The following is a 19,941-nucleotide window of genomic DNA, read 5'->3' as shown; positions in this document are numbered from 1 at the left end:
ACATATCCATGCCTACCAAGGCTGCAGGAGAACAGTGGAACATACAGTATCCATGCCTACCAAGGCTGCAGGAGAACAGTGGAACATACAGTATCCATGCCTACCAAGGCTGAAGGAGAACAGTGGAACATACAGTATCCATGCCTACCAAGGCTGCAGGAGAACAGTGGAACATACAGTATCCATGTCTACCAAGGCTGCAGGAGAACAGTGGAACATATCCATGCCTACCAAGGCCCCGGCAGAGGTTCTACTACACGCAATCCATGAAAACGTTACATGTGACAGGCCAGATGCTGAACTAGATATACACCGCATGGGCGGAATGGGACAAAACATCTCCTTTCGGTTTGTTTGATTGAAGTAATGACATTTTGTACTTTAATTGTCATTTATTTGAGAGTGTTGTTAACCTCTGAACACCAGTAAAACTGTAAAAACATTTTGTTTCATCATCAACATTGTACAGTATTTCTTTAATACGCATATATTCCACAAATCAACATACAGTATCTGTTCTTTACGTGCTCACATTCTGCTCTAGTGTGCAGTGAGCTGGTGACCAGGTGTGACCACATCTCTGCTACACCTCTTGACTGGACTAGAATCAAAGGTCAGCACTACTGTCACATGTGTCAGTGGGCGTGCGGATGTGGTCTCGAATGTGTGCACAAGCATATGATACTAGAATGGAGCGTGATTTGTATGAGCTTATGAACTTACCCTACAATCCATTGTATGTCTTGCTGTTGCATGTATGATGTTTTAATCCACTCTGACATCTTCTGCAACTCAGCTTAATGGTTTCCACATGGAAGGGTGAAGAGAATGGAGAGGCTGCAGCGCTGGTATGCAAGTGAGCCGGGGCGACCCGGAATGCCTGCCGCTGCGAAGGCCACAGACGAGTGCCTCTGATCCTACAGGCCCTCACCTGTGCCTCGTCTCCCACCTGTGATCCCCCGTGTCAACACCTGCCTGCTCGCATGAGGGGAGAGGGGGGGGGGGGGGGGTTGGGGATCCTGTTTCCATTCAGCACCGGCCGCGCACCTACACCAACACGCGGAGGTTAAGCCGCAGTCACGACACAGTAAGTAAGCCCTCCCAGGGTGGATGGAATTCAAACATGTCGGCGTGATAAAGGGTTAAGTCGAGAAAAAAGCCAGCTGAGGCGGATTGGAGTCAGTAGTGGGGGCAGGTCACCATTCGCATACCACCAGGCAATCTGTTTAAATGCACTGATAAGGGCAATGGCACAACTCATTCCTGGTCAACAGAGACCCACTCCGGGTGAGATAAGATGTATCTCATATGACGGATGTCATGACCCACATAAACATTCGTACGAAACTAGCATTATTTGGATACATAAAGGTATTGTGAACAAACATGATTATCTCTAATCTAAATAGATCACAGTGAGTCAACGTTTAATGACTGAGCGGGAGGGGATCAAAGGAGTGAGGGCCAGATGTGAGCGTGTTGTTTTAAAGGGACATTTCTGCTAATAAAATGAGTCACAACAATGAGGCAATTATCCTTGGGGGGAGGCTGGCTCCATTCAAATGTTCAGGGGGGCCTGGCAGCAGGCAGCGCAGACAAGCAGTGTCCCATTCAAAAGAATGGAGGGGGTGTTGTGCTTGGGCCTCCTCTGGTGCACTCAACAGTCAAGGAGAGGGTTTCCTCTGTGTTTTGCTTATCTTTGTGCGACACTTGCTTGTGTGTGTGTGTGTGTGTGTGCGTGCGTACTGTATGTGCTTGCATGAATGTGTGCATGTACTGTATGTACATAAAACGTTTTCACACTGTGTGTATGTGTGTGTGTGTGGTATGGTGTGGGAACTAAATAAATAATAATGCTAAAACAGGAAGTGTCATTGCAGAGAAGGGAGGAAAGAGGAAGCTAGGATACATCCTCACTGTTCGCTTTTTGTTTGAATCTGAAACACTTATGTTACGCTTGCGCCTATCATCTTAACATTGACATTAACTGTAATGTTAATCAACCTAACATAACCATAAGAGTAATGTTTTATACAAAGTGGAAAGAAAACGACTCTGCTCAGTGAGGATCAGAAATGAACAAACACCTTACTTCAGTTTAGCTCATTTGCTGCAGCGCAGCCCAAGACAGGTCTGAACTTAAATCCATACTTGTGCGCTTATCAGGTTGGCAAATGTGCTGCCTCAAACAATCTTGTGAAGATGAATGATGACACTGGAGAGCGTGTAGCAAGAAGAATGATTACAGCTCCGGACATTCTCCAGAAAACACAAACACACCAAGCTCTGGCAAACTGGCCACACATGACCACAGATAACCGTGGACATTGCAGCTAAAGGGCGAGCGCTTGGCATCTTCCCATTCCTACATTTTCTCTTCAGCAGGCCTTTATCAGGTCCGCCAAAGAACCTCCCTCATGGTGATCAGGGGCCCTGGAGTGAACACAGAGGGAGCACGGCACCTTTCTGTGTGGAGAGGCGCAATCAGGGGGACAAGCATATGGCAAGTTTTAGAGAATATGGGGGAAATACGTGAAATGGAGAATCTGTGATCATGTTGAGGTATGATTAGACATCATCCTTGCAAAAAAAAAAAAAAAAACCCTCTGAAAGATAAAATAAAAAGATCTTTATCTGGATTTACATTTTTTCAGCATTCTCTTTTTTTTAGCATTGCAAACCATATATCTAACCAAAGCACCTTGAGTATTTTCCAAATAGATAAATCTTAGTCCTCCTGAAACAGCCAGGTGACTGATCAAGTCCTACAGCACTGGCAACAACACCACAGTGTTGACTTGGCCTGCGACCTGCTCTAGGACCTGTGCTGTTTGGACACATAACACCTCCTACTTAACCTCGGAGTCCCGGGCACGCTCCTGCGGCAGCAGTGTCACACAACACTCCGCTGTGCTGCTGGGGTGTGAGGGGAGAGCGGCTGCCGTGTACCTAGAAAAACAAACACAGCCAATGAGATAACTCCAACTGAATGGGTCCTTTCTGGCTGGGTTGGTGGGCGCAGCATAATGTCGGGGCAGAGAAATCCCAGGTCACTCAGCTGGTTATTTGTTGACACTTTAACAGCACGTACAGTAGGCCTGAGCTGCTGGAGTCTGACATTTTCAGAAGATATTTCAAAACGGTGAATTGACATTCTATTTATAATAAAGAAGGCAGCTAGCAAATGGCTTTCCTCTCCAAGGTGATTAAATCTCTGTGTCAACAATTTCTTTCTGATTTCTCATTTATGCTGAATGGCTCATACGTTCGCTCATATTTGAACAATGCACTCTTTGTGCTAAAGTTCTTGTAAGGGTGCCTCTTCTTCTGGGGTAAATATTAAGGTGTTATATTAAATATTAAAATAGGTGTTACATTACATGTTAAAATAGGTGTGCCCTGAGTGGGTTTTATGACATGGACCTCCATTTATACGATTCAATCTCAGTATGGCCTACTTGTAGTTTTCCCATGGAATGAGGGTGTTAGATGCCTTTTTTGAACGAACACGGAAGGCTGAAAGTCTCTAGGTTACTTGAACAGGCACATCAAATAGTACATTAAAATAGTTCTGGTTGCCATTTAATTTAATTTATTTCCGCTGTTCACCTGAATGGTGTGTCGACATAAAATGTATGACAATCTCCCACAGAGATACCTTTAATAACATTCTTTACAGTACAGAATAACGTGATTTAGGGACATACTCTACATTGACAAAAAACAACCCATTGGATTTACTTAATTGTAATGTGGACATTGTTGCACATAGATTCTAGAAATATCTAGAATGAATGCAGCATTTCTCTTTCAGCTTAATAGTTTAATTTAAGTTTAAACTTAGTCACTTCAGTGTTATTGGGTCACTACTATGGAGACAAGTACTGGGCACTCACATCAGACGAGGTAGCCAAAATCGCTTCATAAATATTAAAGGTGCACTAAGGGAATGTCACTTCTGTTGACGTTCAAACAAAACAGGGAGCTAGCTTGTCCCTCCCTTACATGCAAACTCTCTTGAACGCGCACAGAGACAGTGCTTTTTAGAGTGTATTTGGTTGACAGGCAGCTGTGTGGGACAAAAACGTTTTAGCTTAAAAACCAAGTGACATCGCTTAGAGCACTTTTAAGTTTTAACTATCTCATCAATCCATAGGATAGATTGTGAGCAAGTTGAGATATGGCTGTTGAGAAGCATGTAAAGTGTTGTGAAAAGAAATTGTGAAACCACCTTTTCTTCGTTTCAAAGCATACTCTTAGAAAAGCATGCTTCATCAATGGCACGCCTAAGGTTCTTTAAAGACTGCATGGTTCTATGCGAAAACTATGCACAGTGCGGCAACACTGATATCTGCTTGATAAGCTATATTTCAGTGTTAAAAGGCTTGTGTTTAAAGGCTTAAAGAGTTACATGTAGGTGTCTCTTAATTGCGGTCTTATGTAATAACGTAATAATAATAATACAATGTTCAATTATATGAAATATGCCTAGCTTGTTGTATTCCATGTTTTGTGTTTCCATTGAATGTTCAATGACCTTTCGAACATGAGGTTGTGTTTCATACAAAACTATACTGGAATGTGCAATTGCATCGCAATGGTTTGGTAAATTGGACAGCCCTGACTTTCCCTTTTCTCACAGTGTAACGGGAGTTAAGTGTTGGCATTTGTTCCGCATCAGTGAGTCCTAGTTACTGTTTGGTGACTCCAGAAGGCGAAAAAGTACTACTTAGAGCTATTCCAATTACATGTATTCTAGCTCATCTCAAAAACAGCTCTACCATACACATAAGCTGTGTCGGTCTGGCGCAGGCGGTTGGAGGGAAGGACTTAAACGCATAGTCATTGGCTTGCAACAACTTGGAGTGGCGAATTTAAGGCAGATGTGCCAGAGGAGAACCATTGAGGTAACATGAAGAGTCTAAGGGGGGGTCTGAATTTCATTCTTTTGGAGACGCTCCTGGGACACTCATGGTAGCTCAACTTAAAAGTGTATTGTGGGAAACAGTATTCGGTTCAGCAAAACTGGAACATGCGTGTCAACACGGCTCAAGCTCTGCAAACGTGATACTCAAACTCAGAAGAACCTGCTGCCACAGCTGTCGCGAAGAAAGGGGAAGGTTCAATTAGATGTTTTAGGTTTAACCCGTTTCGCCTTGCTGACGGTCTTTTCGGGGATTTCGGTGTCTTCCGTTGACATGCAGAGATTAACATAGAGGTGGACCTCGACAACCGCGGCAAGTCAGACAATGCGAACCCGATTTCCAAGCGCTTCTGTTACACCCGCCAGTGCGCGAGCGTACCATGCACACGCTATGCATGCTCTGTGGTCAGCATGGCATACGGCAATATAAGCGCTGTGCATAGAGCATCTCATGACATTTTTAACGTCAAAAGCCGTTTTCGTCCTGCGATCTTAGAAGAGCTCATGACTTCACGTTGAGACGGAGAAACGCCGGTGGTGAAAGATGTTGGCTTTGAAAATGCTGACTTCCTTATCGGTGCTCAGTTGTACTATCTGTGGTTATTCATCCTGGGGTAATATAAACGCCCGGCTACCTAACCACGTCAACGAACTGGACAAATCCCCATCCCAACCGCACATCATTTTTATCATGGTCGACGATCAAGGGTTCCGCGATGTGGGTTATCACGGATCTGAAATCAAGACGCCGGCAATAGACAGACTCGCCGCCACCGGAGTGAAGTTGGAGAATTATTACGTGCAGCCTCTCTGCAGCCCTTCTCGAAGTCAACTCATGACGGGCAGGTGAGATACCCCCATCAAACTTATCAACATCGACGCACAATCAGCTCTCCGACAGCATAGTTGTAGATCAAACTAAAGACTCCTTAGAATTGGTTTCTGTTTGATTACTGAATAGGGTTTTTTTCCTTCCCCATGTGCACTGCAAATGATCCCAATTACTCGAGATCTCTTTGCCCCTTGCCTGCACACTCGCTTCCTCCCCACCCCCAGAAATCCCTTCAGGGGTATTTTATTGCCGGTTCACGGGGGTGGGTGAGTGGATGGAAGCATATTGGTGAAAATGAAGAGGATACTCTCTCATCCCTTTCTCATCCCTGCGCAGGGAAAGAAACTATGCGACCATATGGAATGCATAGCCTACGTGTTGCTCTTCTGAACTAGTGTGCAAGCATTTGTGCATATGGGGATGTGTATGGGTGTTTGACTCTGTCTTCTTGTGTGTGTGTGTGTGTGTGTGTGTGTGTGTGTGTGTGTGTGTGTGTGTGTGTGTGTGTGTGTGTGTGTGCACGTGTGCGTGTGTGTGTGTGTTGGACAGAGAGAGCGAGGCGGGGGAGGGAGAGAGAGAGTGTGTGTGTGTGTGTGAGAGAGAGAGAGGTTTTCTCCAGGTTGGAGTGGATGAATGACTCAGTGGAGTGCCTGTGAGGGTTCATTCATCCTGGTCGAATCCAAACAGGGTGACTTTGCAAGGGGGGTAATGAATAATCAGGTCGAGGCCGTGAACACAAATTAAGGAATGTTTTCAGAACTCCTAAGAATGCTTATCTTGTTTGCGTAGTCTTAAGTGGTAAGATGAGGATGGGGCACTGGTTGTCTGAGAAACCCAAACCCAAGCAGATGTCTCTCTCTCTCTCTCTCTCTCTCTCTCTCTCACTCTCACTTTTTCTCTCTCGCACATGCACTCACAGTGCAGTGCAGTAGTTTTGTGTGTTAAAAAACTGAAACTACTGTGGGACTTGTAATGAGGATATGTCCATTTGATTTCTCTGTTGCTGTCCTTTTTTTAATCATGTATATCCATGTTCAGGCACTCTGAATGGTTAAAAGAGTAGACACCTCAATTGAAGTGTTAACATTGACTAAAGACAGGAATAACTAATGTTCTTTATACTGTATGTCATCATGCTGTAGACCAAGAAGCATTTCATTCAGCACCACTGTCTGCACCTCTGGCTTTTAACAGCGATCAGGAGATTTCATTTCTGATGCGACTCTTGGGGTTTCACCAGACGGAGCTTATCAAGTGTTTTGATGGGTTGACGTGGCAACCACTCGAATGGGCGTGGGACTGTGCAAACACAAAGATTTTATCTGGTTTGGGTCCTTTTGTGCCACATCAATTTCAAGTGAGCCCTTTGCACGCGAGCAGAGATATTGTCCCACGTGTGTGCTATCAAATCAGATGGTGTTTTTTGGGTAGAAGGGACTGAAAGCACACCAGCTTTGGGTGCAGACAGATAATTCACAGAATAAGAGCGTATATCTATCGTACTGAGTTTGTCGGTTTGGTGTTGCTTTTACAGATGGTACGGGTTGAGAATGCTCCTTTCTTTCCCGCACATCGGGACTCCCGAAGCATCGGGACTTTAATTAAAACTGCAACCGCAAGGGGGCAACATAAGACCGCCTTAATAAAAGGAAGGTTCGGCTCATACCGGAAAACACGGAAAAACCCGAAGACACCGCGCTGGTGACAAGCGGAGAAAAGAGACATCACGCTCGGCATGTCAGATTGCAGTTTCAGAGTTTTCGAATGTTTTACAGCGTACCTCACAGCTGGCTCTCTCACTCGACGTAGCCTATAACTCAGTCAGTCCAGCAGAGATGCCAGAGCAACGTTTTGGTCAATGGAGAGGGAGAGAAATGCTCCGCATATCCGTCTCATTTAATCATTAAAATGAAGGTGATGACTGGCGAAATTATAATCAAACGACGTTTCAATAAACCATTGTTGAAATTAATGAAAATGGTTTTAGAAGCCTTCAATTCAACCTGAAAGACTCGATATAGGCAACCTTAGATTAATTCATTAATTCATTACGGTTACAAGACCGCATTTCCGTGAATAGGCTATTATTGTCAAGGCGAAGACGAAAGAGATGGACAAGATGGACATTTAGGCTACATTTATGTTAGGAATACTTAGAAATGTGTAGGCCTATAGGCTAGGCTATTTTAAAACGGAGGCATGTTCATTTTAACCGGCGACGCTGGGTAGCTTACCCAGCACTTTATCACAGATTTTGTCCCCACCACTTTTGACAACTGAAAATAAAACGTATTTAACAGAAATGTCTTTAATAGGCCTACATGCCTATCATGTCACTTTACTTATAACCGTAGGCTACATGATTGGAGAAGATCGCGCATTTTGTAACATTATAACAATGGATGGTCAGATATGCGATAGGGCAGTGAGGGTGATTCATTGTAACCATCGACTATAGGCCTAGCTCCGCAAAAGAAGTTTCTAGCAACTTAGAATATATGGATCTCGTTATGCATGTTCATGTTGATTCAGAGATAGACATAGACTACCGTGGGCTACTGTGCGTCAATATAACAGCATTTTATCATGTGGTGAATTAATGACTAACGTCAGTTTAACATGTCAGAACTTTTGATCGGCGTTTCAAGTGCATGCCGCAAATAGGCTAAATGAACTCGACTGACTGAATCCTTTATATTTGTTGGCTAAGTGCGAAGAAATTGACACTCGAACTGTGGCGTAAATGGTTGAGGCATCTTAATCATACGTCAGCGACCGGGGTTCAAAACTTACTCTACGAACCTCCGGAACCCATTAAGACAAGAGGCATTATTTTATTAAAAAGTGTTGCGATTTTTTTATGATTGCGATGTCTGCTGAAAAGAAAAGTTAATATGTGAATTTGTGGTTCAGCGCACACACACACACACACACACACACACACACACACACACACACACACACATTTTTACATTTACATAATAGGGCTCGGGCACACGCCTTGCATTCTAGGAATATCGCCGCCATTTGGTAGCGCACTGAACGTAATATCCATTCATTCAGATGCACAAGACAAGAAGCAGAAATAGTAGCGATTTATTCTTTTCCTCTTGCGATCGTGGGTTGCACTGTTACACCCCACTACACAGCATCATACTACCAAGAAGGCAAAAACTAAGTAACAGGAACACACTAAAAGGCGGGAGTAAATCCATAGTAATCCATAGTAAACTAAGGAGTGAAGCTGCCAATGTGGCTGTGCCCGCGAAGTTTTGATGTCATGATCCCGAGCCCTAGTGCCAGGAAGTGTCTGTCGAGAGAGAGGGGGGAGGGAGGCAATCGTCCAATGCCGCATACAGGTAGGCTATAATGTCTAGTGAACTGCTTAGACAAGTGTGGGGGAGGGGGAATGATCGCACAAGACAATTGCTCTTCATAAAATGGGTAGTCTCACAGACGTTTGTCGATGTTTAAACGTAGCCTACTACATCACTTGCGAAATCGGACGTGGCACATAGAATTATTAGGCTACTGGATTTAATATAGCATAAACTTTGTTCATCCTATATTAGCCTATATTAAAATGTAATGTGCTGCGGGGAAGCATTGGGGAAGTCAGTTTAAGTTGTCCTGTAACAATTTGCCTCTTATTATAAGAGTATGCAGCCACTACGCACATAATAGTCTAGGTTACGGGCGGATGCGAGCAACCCCATGCAAAAGAAGGCCTTAAGTTAACGGACTGAAGGCCTGTTTACATGTCAAACATGCATTAAATCTAAGAAACGAAAAACACAAATATCATGTATTGTGTCGTAAACAGTTAATGACTTCGTGGCCACTATGCGCAACTGCATCGCGCAGTGAGCTGAAGGATAGGAGGACCGACACTTATTAACACAAAGCTTTGTAAAGCACTAACAACCACCCCTCAAAGTTCATTGTCCATAAGTCCAAACAATAAGTATAAAAATCCGACAATCCAAAACGATAACGAGATCTCCCAGAAACGAAAAACAAGTTTGTTGAGTAGCCTAGTCCTTCCAACAATCTCAGCTTTTGCGTTTGTTAGATAAAAGGCATTCTGTCCTGCTGTATTCCAATGAGAAAAAAATCATAAGGGTCACGGTAATGCAGCATGCAGGAATCTATATAGGCCTACGCACAAAACGAATGAATGGATTATATCGGCCAAAACGAATGAATGGGTTGGGAGAGTCGTCTGGCTGTGTCAGCAGACTGCAGTCGGTCTCGAGGGGTTAAATAGCGCACGTACTTGAATTTTAATCTGAAGAAGACCAAATCAAATCAAAAAAGAAGGATTTCAAGTGTGCGAACCTTTTTCCATTTTTTTATGATTTAGCCTACTCTTGTTCTGCACCTTGACCGGGGATGTGCACAAACTTTTTTACTACACTTGAATTTTAAACCAACTCTTCTCTAGCCTATATCCTATAAAAGAAGGATTTCAAGTGTGCGAACCTTTTTCCATTTTTTTATGATTTAGCCTACTCTTGTTCTGCACCTTGACCGGGGATGTGCACAAACTTTTTTACTACACTTGAATTTTAAACCAACTCTTCTCTAGCCTATATCCTATAGCCATACTTTAATAATCAGATGTTATGCTCATTTTTGTAGGCTACACCTCACCGGCAAGCACGCACGCAAATGCTGCTTTTGCACATCTACAATATTGGCCAGGCTATATAGAATAGGCTTTTAGGACTGTATTTTGCCTTCGTGCAACTTTAGTTGTGCTCAATCTAAATTATTGTCAGTAAGGATAGGTCATATTACCAAATGGCGAACCTCGAAAATTATTTAGGATATAGAGCCGTGTCCATTACGCATGCAGTTATTTTTTAGGCTATTGTTTTATTTGAGTGTTTTTGTCTACCATGGCAAACATAGTTGAAACGTTCGCTCTAAACTTAAGTATTTCCAATCGGCTTTCACAAAACCGATGAGGTCCAGATCTCAGTGGCCTCATAGCTGCCTACAGCCATGCATAGTAAGCCTAATGATAGCCTAATAGTTATGACATTAATAGCCTATTAATGACCTCATGTCGGAATGGCACGTTGTTTGAAAAAAAAAAAGTTAAATAGGCCTAGGCCTACCGCCGAGTGGGGATATGTCGGAATGAACAGCGGATACCAGCTGGGTTGTAAAACATTACTGTATTCGTTGATCTTATCGATGCAGTCCTTGCGGCCACTTCTCCCCATCGTAGGAAACTTTCTGTTTAGTGTTGACAACACAAAGGCCTTCACGTTGTGTGGCAGTGCTTGCTTGCCCTTCGATCCATCCCAGTTGGTGGTTTTGCACCTGTCCCTGAGTTATAGTCTATATGAGTAAGCGCTTATATGCTCTAACCGCATAATAAAATAAGCACCTGCAGCAGTGCTTATGGCAAGGCTATTAACACCTGTCACTGAGCTATGGACAAGCAGTTATGCTCGAAAATTATCATAATAACAGACACACCTAATTGTATGTCTCTATGTTTAAACACATCAAATTAGGAAGCATTTCCGCCGCAACGTTTGCTTTCTTTTTCTGTCGGTCCGCGGTTGCTTGGTCAATTGCGCAGCAAATTATCAGATCACCGGACCTAATTTCACCCCATGTCTCGCGGACCAGCAGCAGTCTCCACGTTTCGCGGCCCATAGTTTGAGAAACGCTGCATTAAAGTGTCATTAGGTTGTATATGTTTAGTGATTTCTTTGTGTGTTTTTCATTGTAGTGTGTGTGCATTGAGTAGTTCCTTAAAATACGGAACAAAGAGCGTCCCGTAGCCTAATACGGAAGAAGACTAACTATTACTTATATATTTCTTATAACGAAACGCGAAGAAAAAATACGAGGACTGACCATCTCGTTTCTCCGCGTTTCCCCCAATACCATGGCGACAAAGAGAAATAAATATGATTTGACATTTAAGCTGATTGCTGACAAATTTGCCACACAATTCGGGAGAAGCAGCGGACAGGAGCGCCACCACAAGCAAGCACTTCTAGCCCAAATTAACATGGCAACGTTGCCTATGACTAAAGTGTCTAAGTAGTAGGGGTGGGAATTGGCAAAAAAATTAAGATTCGATACTATTGCGATATTTGGGCCACAATTCGATAATATTGCGATTCTTAACATATTGCGATACACCAAGTATTGCAATTCGATTTTGCGATATATTGCTATTCATGTCTCTCATATTATTCTAAGTCATTACAAAAAATTAGGAAAATAACACTGTTCAACTCACTTTGCAATGGCATGGTGCATGTCAAGGTCCTTATTATTCACTTTTTGTTGAAAACCAAAATACACCCACTTTTTTTGATGTGAAAGACGTGTCGAATGTCGTGTATAACAGGTTGTGATTGTGAAGCCATTTTCATTTATTATTGCTGTTGAATGCACAATGAAACACCACAACACGTGCCCCCCTTATAAGCTAGTTTAATGTGATCAGAGTAAACCCTGAGTAAACTCGACTCAAATAAAAGTAAAATGGATAATTAAATTATATAATTAAGTATTGCGATACTTTGAGCTACAAGTATCGATTTAATTGTGTGCACAAAATATCGCGATACTGAACAGAATCGATTTTTTCCCCCACCACTACTAAGTAGGCTAGTCCTACTAATATTACATTTGATTGGTAGCATGTTTGTAGCGCGCCAGTTTACCCATCCCCTACATCAAAACAGCTTAGAATCAATCAAAGAATCAGCTGTGTCGGCGTTAGGCTGTAGGCGATTTTCTATAACCATTTTCATTCATTTCAACAATGGTTCATTGAAACGTTGTTTGAATAATTTCGCCAGTCATCACCTTCATTGTAATGATTAAATGACATTAAGGAGTATTGGTGAACCGCATTTGAGCAAGCACACTTTCGCAGTTCCTCAGAAAAGAATTCTAGTCAGAGTTAATCTTCCACTATCTATCACAGAACTGAAATTTAACTCTGACCACTATGCGGTGCATCTAGTTTTTTAGGCTATTGTTTTATTTGAGTGTTTTTGTCTACCATGGCAAACATAGTTGAAACGTTCGCTCTAAACTTATGTATTTCCAATCGGCTTTCACAATCAGCTACAGCTGCGCGGCGCGGCGCAGATGATCTCCATGAAAACTTGCAATGTCTTTACAGAACTGCTTTCACTTCCCCGAGTCGCGAACGCAACATGATGCACAACAACCGATATTTAGCAAACACATGTATTTCCAGCTCTCAAAACCGATGAGGTCCAGATCTCAGTGGCCTCATAGCTGCCTACAGCCATGCATAGTAAGCCTAATGATAGCCTAATAGTTATGACATTAATAGCCTATTAATGACCTCATGTCGGAATGGCACGTTGTTTGAAAAAAAAAAGTTAAATAGGCCTAGGCCTACCGCCGAGTGGGGATATGTCGGAATGAGCAGCGGATACCAGCTGGGTTGTAAAACATTCGAAAACTCTGCAACTGCAATCTGACATGCCGAGCGTCTGTTCAATATGGAAGAAGACTTTAACGTAGCCTATTACTTAGCCGAAACGTGAAGAAAAAATACGAGGACTGACCATCTCGTTTCTCCGCGTTTCCCCCAATAACAAATTTGCCAAACACAATTCGGGAGAAGCAGCGAACAGGAGCGCCACCACAAGCAAGCACTTCTAGCCCAAATTAACATGGCAACGTTGCCTATGACTAAAGTGTCTAAGTAGGCTAGTCCTACTAATATTACATTTGATTGGTAGCATGTTTGTAGCGCGCCAGTACCCATACCCTACATCAAAACAGCTTAGAATCAATCAAAGAATCAGCTGTGTCGGCGTTAGGCTGTAGGCGATTTTCTATAACCATTTTCATTCATTTCAACAATGGTTCATTGAAACGTTGTTTGAATAATTTCGCCAGTCATCACCTTCATTGTAATGATTAAATGACATTAAGGAGTCGACTATTGACGGATATGCGGTCTTCATCATTTTGAAATGCGGGATGAAACTTTCTGCCACCTGGTGGTTGTTTGGGTACATTGCCTTAGGCTCGAAAAAAATCGGCTTGACGGCCTGCGGGATCTCTTCGGGAGTCCCGCGGGAGAAGGTGCATTCTCAACCCGTACCCACTGTAGGTAAAGGCAGTGGCAGGTCTTTGAAACCTAATTTGTGTCCTGTACTACAAAATGCAAAATGCAAAATGCATCATGTTATTCTGGAAGTATTGGTGTATGTGTGTGTAAGTGTTTCCGCAATATTGTGTGTGTGTTTGCTCTCTAACAGGAGAGATCACTGAGTTTGTGAGACCCTGTGTTTTATTGATTAAGCCAGCCCTTGTGGTAATGGATGAGTTCCTGGACTGTTTATGTCCTCTTTGAGCGTTACAGAGGAGCCAGACCTCTCTCTCTCTCTCTCACACACACACACACACACACACACACACACACACACACACACACACAGAGGCTCACTGTCTCCACTGAGCAGTCCACAGGCAGCATGCTTAAGAGAGCAGGCCAGTGAGCCGTGTCTTCTCTGCCAGCTCAGTGGGAGAGAGCTGAAGCGTACTTGTGTATGTGTATGTGTGTGCGTACTGCATATATTTGTGTGTGTGTGTGTGAGAGAGAGAGAGAGAGAGAGAGAGAAGTTTGCCAATCTCTCTGTCTTTTTTTCTCCTTCTCTCTCTCCGTTATGCATGTGTGTGAGTGTGAAAGACTAAGAAGTGTGTCAGTCTCTGTGCGTGAGTGTTTGTAGGGGAGATATGTGTTAGTCGCTGTGTATGTGTGTGTTTATGTGCCGACAAGCATCAGCAGACACGGAAACTTAGAGGCATGGCGTGGAAAATGGGTAAAAAGATACACAGACACCACACTCGATTTTCTGCCTAGAATGAACACACAAGCGCCTAGCCATGTGGGCAAGTTGACAGAAATCGGTCTCAGCGTGAAAGCTCACATCATCACCATGCAGTCCGTGAGTGCCACTTTTTCCATTACACACCAACACACACAAATACACACACACACACACACACTCACACACACAAAGGCATGGACACACATACACACACCGTTACAACCTCTGCCACCTAAGTCCGATCCCAACCTCCTAAAACAGCTGAGAATATTTTGACAACTGGGTCACACGTTTCCTTCTGCAAAGCACAGCTGTAAATGACGTCACAGCAAGCGATTCATGACCGAGTCCTAAATACATACAAGGGGAAAGAACACTCTGAAAGATGGGTGGAGGGGAAGGATAGCTGGAATACCTGACCTGGGGCAGAGTGGGCGTGATGTGGGGGAGTGTGACCATGAAGCATATCTCTTTCACCTCTCTGTGCGTCTTTCACCCGAGCCCCCGATCCGCCAAAGGCTGAGAAATAATGGAGCCCCCCCCCCCCGGGCTCTATTATTTCTCAGCCTTTGGCGGATGTCGGTGCAATCCTGCAAATTACGCGCATTCTTCAGCCCCCGAGAACTTGCAGGGAATGATCTGGGCTCTGGAGCTTCTCCCCTTCCTCTCGCCCTCTATGGGTATTTGGTGTGGATGTAGGGTGAGCAAGAGTGTGTGTGTGTGCGTGTGTGTGTGTTTGATGGCTGTGCTGGGACACACTGGCTTTGGTGGGTAGAAATGGATGTCTGGTGGGATTGTGTGAATGTATGCATTGTAGGTGATTCGGCTCTCGTCGTGTGTGTGATAAGCTGGATATATGCTACAGTCCTTGTGTAAATAAGCTAGAGACGATGACATGATTGCTGCTTCTGTTCTGTTGTATTTTCACACTTCACAGCACGAGGCCAGCCATAATCAAACCCCCCCTTCCTCTCTCTCTCTCTCTCTCTTTCTCTCTCTCCCTCCCTCCCTCTATCTTCCTTCCTCTCACCCTCTCTGAGGACTTGGTGTGAATGTAGGGTGTACTGTAAGTCTATAGAGCAGACATTTTCAGAGTCTTTGATCCATGCATGGGTTAGATAAGAGCGTGTTTAACCATTGATCTCTGACCTTTTCTCTTTCCTTCCTCCCTCCCTCCACCCCTCCGTCTCTCCCTCTCTCTGTTTACTGCTGTAAGGGCATTGTGGCCATCGCTGGCTGGGAGGTTTGTTGTGTCTGCGTGTAGAATCACCAGGACGTGGAAGAGCTCAATCATATTATCTGGCCTCTTTTGGGACTTCAAACAGGCTGTCAGTCTCTAATGCAGCTGATTTATTAAAGAATACATAACAACGTGAGAGGAGCCAAAAATAACCCTTTTATTACAGTATGTCATTATCTGAGAAGCTTTTAATGAAAGAAAACAACTTTGGTAGAAGGTCTGGAGCCCTTGACAGCTTGCCAATCTGACACGATCCATTGGGCTCGACCAAATTAAATTTGTAATCAAAGCTACTTATCTTCAACGAACTGCCATCCATCAACAAACAAATGATTAAGAAGCCTCACCAGGGTCCCTGGACTGAGTGAAGAGATGCCTAGAATGGATAAGGCTGGACTGAGAGAAGCCTTGTGCACTCTGGAATGGGCCACACTGTATCCCACTGTAGTATATTTACAGTTATATCAAACCACCAGACAAGTTTATTTGCTTTCTCTCTTTTTTTGGGCCCTTTGCTAGGAGATCACTATGTGTCTGTAGTCTCACCATCTCTGTCTGTAGATTTTCACTCTCTCTCACTCTCTCTTTCTCTTTCTCTTTCTCTTTCTCTTTCTCATTCTCATATCACTCTCTTCTGTGGAATCTGCTGTTAATGTCTTGACTTACGGTACATGTTGAGGGGCTGTAGGTTGTCAAGGTGTGCAATGGGTTAATAAATCCCTGATGTATAGGGTGTAAACATTTAACACATTAAACAGCCTCAAGCTGTCCAATAATGTTTGTCCTCTGCTGGCTTGCCTTGTGGATCTCACATGCTTTTGGAAACAGTAAAAACTAAAGAGATTGGCAACGTAGATGTGACAGCTAATGAGACTGGTCTGGGCGGAGAAGAGAGACTAAATGAATGTTTTGGGAAGGGCTGGATAGAGGGATGTAGAGAGAGTAAGAGAAAAAGAAAGACGGTGAAAAGTGTAATGATGAGGTATGTGGTAGTGAGAGGGAGGATAATGGAAATAGTGATCATTAGGCAGGCGAAAGAGAGAAGGGAGAGATGGCTGCAGACAAACTGTACATACTATCTACTAGAGAATATCAAATGATTATTTACTGTGACAGATGGATAGGTAGGTAGGTAGATAGATAGGCAGACAGAATACACTAGCAAGTAATATTTGTACATGCTGTTATTCATGGGTTACATCAGGTCCCATTCCACAGCTGGCTTAATCAAGCACAATGCATTCATAATCTAGGTGCTTGATTTTCTACACCTGTGGAAAGGGACCTGATGAAACCCATGAGTACAACAGTTAGGTCTGATCCTTTATGTGTTTGAGAGGCATTCCATGAGTGGGGATATCCCAGGACATCCACACTTGCTCTCTTAACTGCAAGTAAGCACTCTGTATTGAATTGTCCCATGTGATAGTTCCAGTCATTCAAAGCAGTGATTTCACATCATGTATGACTGTTATTGTGTGAGCAAATTGAATGAAGTAGTATGTTCAGATTAGTAAGTAATGGAGTAGGTTTAATGATCAGATTAGTATGTAATGGGAGGACAAACAGGTATACAAATTGTGCACATACAGTACAGCCTCTGGCGCTCAACTCGGCTGTACAGCGAAATGGCCGAACCACAGCCATGGATATATGCTTTACCAACCCAACTCTCACTCATGCCATATGTCTTAAGTACACTATGATAGAGAGAGAGAGAGAGAGAGAGAGAGAGAGAGAGAGAGAGAGAGAGAGAGAGAGAGAGAGAGAGATAAAGAAGGCAGGAGGCTAGGGTGAGGGAGTTGTTAAAATGCTTTGCTTTAGGGCCTGAATTTGATTAGGTGGAGAGTGGTGTAAAGCACATTTATTCAAACCATATGTGAGGAGGAGAGGGAGTGTGTGCTGAGTATGGGCTGCTGGTGCTCGCCAAGACAGGCAGAGAGAGAAAGACTGAGACTGAGAGAGAGAGAGAGTGAGAGAAAGGGAAGGAAATTAAGTGAGAGATACAGTAGATGGAAAGAGAGAGTGTGTGTCTGTGTCTGTGTGTATGTGAATGTGTGTGTGTGTGTGTGTGTGTGTGTGTGTGTCAGTGTGTGTCAGTGTGTGTGTGTGTGTGTGTGTGTGTGTGTGTGTGTGTGTGTGTGTGTGTGTGTGTGTGTGTGTGTGTGTGTGTGTGTGTGTGTCTGTGTGTGTGTGTGTGTGTGTGTGAGTGTGTGTGTGTGTGTGTGTGCTTGATGGCTGTACACACTGGCTTTGGTGGGTAGAAAGGGATGTCTGGTGGGATTGTGTGAATGTATGCATTGGAGTAGTTATACGGCTCTCAGTTGTGTGTGTGATAAGCTGGATATATGCTATAGTCCTTGTGTAAATAAGCTGGAGACGATGACATGATTGCTGCTTCTGTTGTATTTTCACAGCATGAGGCCAGCCTTAATCAACCCCCCCCCCCCCCCCCCCCCTCTCTCTCTCTCTCTCTCTCGCTCTTTGTGTGTATGTGTGTGTGTGTGTGTGTGTGTGTGTGTGTGTGTGTGAAGAATTAACATGTGTTTGACAGCTGGATGAACGGTTGCACCCCAAAAGTAACCCTAAAGCAGGTCTACTTCTGACATAAATTTAGCTGCTACTCGGGGACAGTTGGCCTTTGAACTTTGACTTGTGACACAAAGCAGAATTAGAGCACTGCAACGCATTACTGAGGTCTGTAAATCATGTTCCTGTTAGGGACTACAGCACTCTGGTATTTAGGCTACTAATTATATTTAGTCGTTGGTTACATTTGCCTCTAGGTTATGAATGGTAAAAGTAGAAGTAGCTCACAATGCTCTATCATTAGCCTGCATGTTTAGGTTCAGATCACTAGAGAGAGGATAAGAGATCCGCAGATAACACCAGATAACTCCCATTCATAATCTTTTTTTATTGTGGTGTGACGTTTGCACTTGAGTAGTCATTAAGTACGTCTGAAGAAGAGCCACCAGCTCAAAATGTATGTATGCACAATGTACTGTATGTACAGTATGTATTCATGCAATGAAGGAGCCACACACCCACAACATGCCTGGTTATACAGACAGACCTACTTTCAGAGAGCCTAGTTCAAGAGAGAACACTCTGTCATGGACAGGACATGTTCACTGACACCTCATAGCTCACGTCCTGTGATATATCTGTTTTTTATCATTTTTTATTTGGAAGAACTTTTTCTACACATATGCGTAATGTTTACTATATTGTAGTCATCCATATAGCCATACACAGTGTGTGTGTGTGTATGCATGTATGTACTGTATGTGTGTATTCATACAATCAAGGAGCCACACATCCAAAAATTCATCCATCAACAGACAAGACCTACTTTCAGAGAGCCGAGTTAAAGGGCCATGGAAGGGGCATGTTCACGATGGCTCATAGCTTCTGCCTGAGTGCTCAGGAGCCCCTCTGGCGTGCGGCCCCTCAGCTGAAGGTCGGGTGTGGGGGTAGGATTCCCAGGGTGCGGTTGAACAGCCCCTCAGCTGCAGGCTGCATATGGGGGGCCTGATGGCCTGGGTGCTGGGGAGCGGCGCGCCCGCTGCTGGGACTGTCGGGGGCTCTTCGTCTGGATGACTGAGCTGTCTATAAGGATCGCTGATAACCGCGGCGCGGAACATTCGGATTTACACGCCCCGTAACATGCTGGAAAGCGCCTCGTTCGGGGAATGTGGGAGCCCACAAGGTTCTCACGAGCGTGAGGGAATTTGTTTTTTTTTCTCTTTCCTTCCATGGATTCTCAAGGAGAAGTGCTCTTAAAGGGTGCTTAAAGAGTCCAGCGTTGATCCTCCTCAGTGCTTCTGTGGAGGGAGAACTGTGGAGACAAATGCATGCCTACAAATTGTTTCAATTTGTCCCAAAGAATCAACTTCATGGACAATAGCGTCCATGCAAACATTCGAATGTAATCAAGGAGTCAAGGACACCAAAATGACACAATTATGCAGCAGCAAAATGGACCAGAAGCAACATGGTCTATTGCCAATTACAAGAAGAGGAAAATGACCTCGTCATCGACTAAAGGCCACATGTGGGTGCTATTATCAAATCAAGGCTTTGTTTG

General features: G+C 43.8%; 1 protein-coding gene across 2 annotated transcripts in view; it reads left to right on the top strand.

Annotated features, from left to right (window-relative positions):
* Window positions 1-4,961: 4,961 nt before the first annotated feature.
* The window catches only part of arsj (arylsulfatase family, member J), a 23,714-nt gene continuing 8,734 nt past the window's right edge, over window positions 4,962-19,941 (top strand). For both annotated transcript variants that reach the window (XR_009935181.1, XM_062517106.1), the window contains exon 1: window positions 4,962-5,770. Coding sequence is in view for 1 of the 2 variants with exons in the window: in XM_062517106.1 (XP_062373090.1) it covers window positions 5,469-5,770 (302 nt within the window). In the remaining variant the exon portion in view is untranslated. The remainder of the gene's footprint in view (window positions 5,771-19,941) is intronic.

This window comes from Sardina pilchardus, chromosome 16 (assembly GCF_963854185.1).
Source record: "Sardina pilchardus chromosome 16, fSarPil1.1, whole genome shotgun sequence".
Classification (NCBI taxonomy): Eukaryota; Metazoa; Chordata; class Actinopteri; order Clupeiformes; family Clupeidae; genus Sardina; species Sardina pilchardus.
Note: the sequence above shows the minus strand (reverse complement) of the source record. Positions and strands in the feature narration are given on the sequence as shown.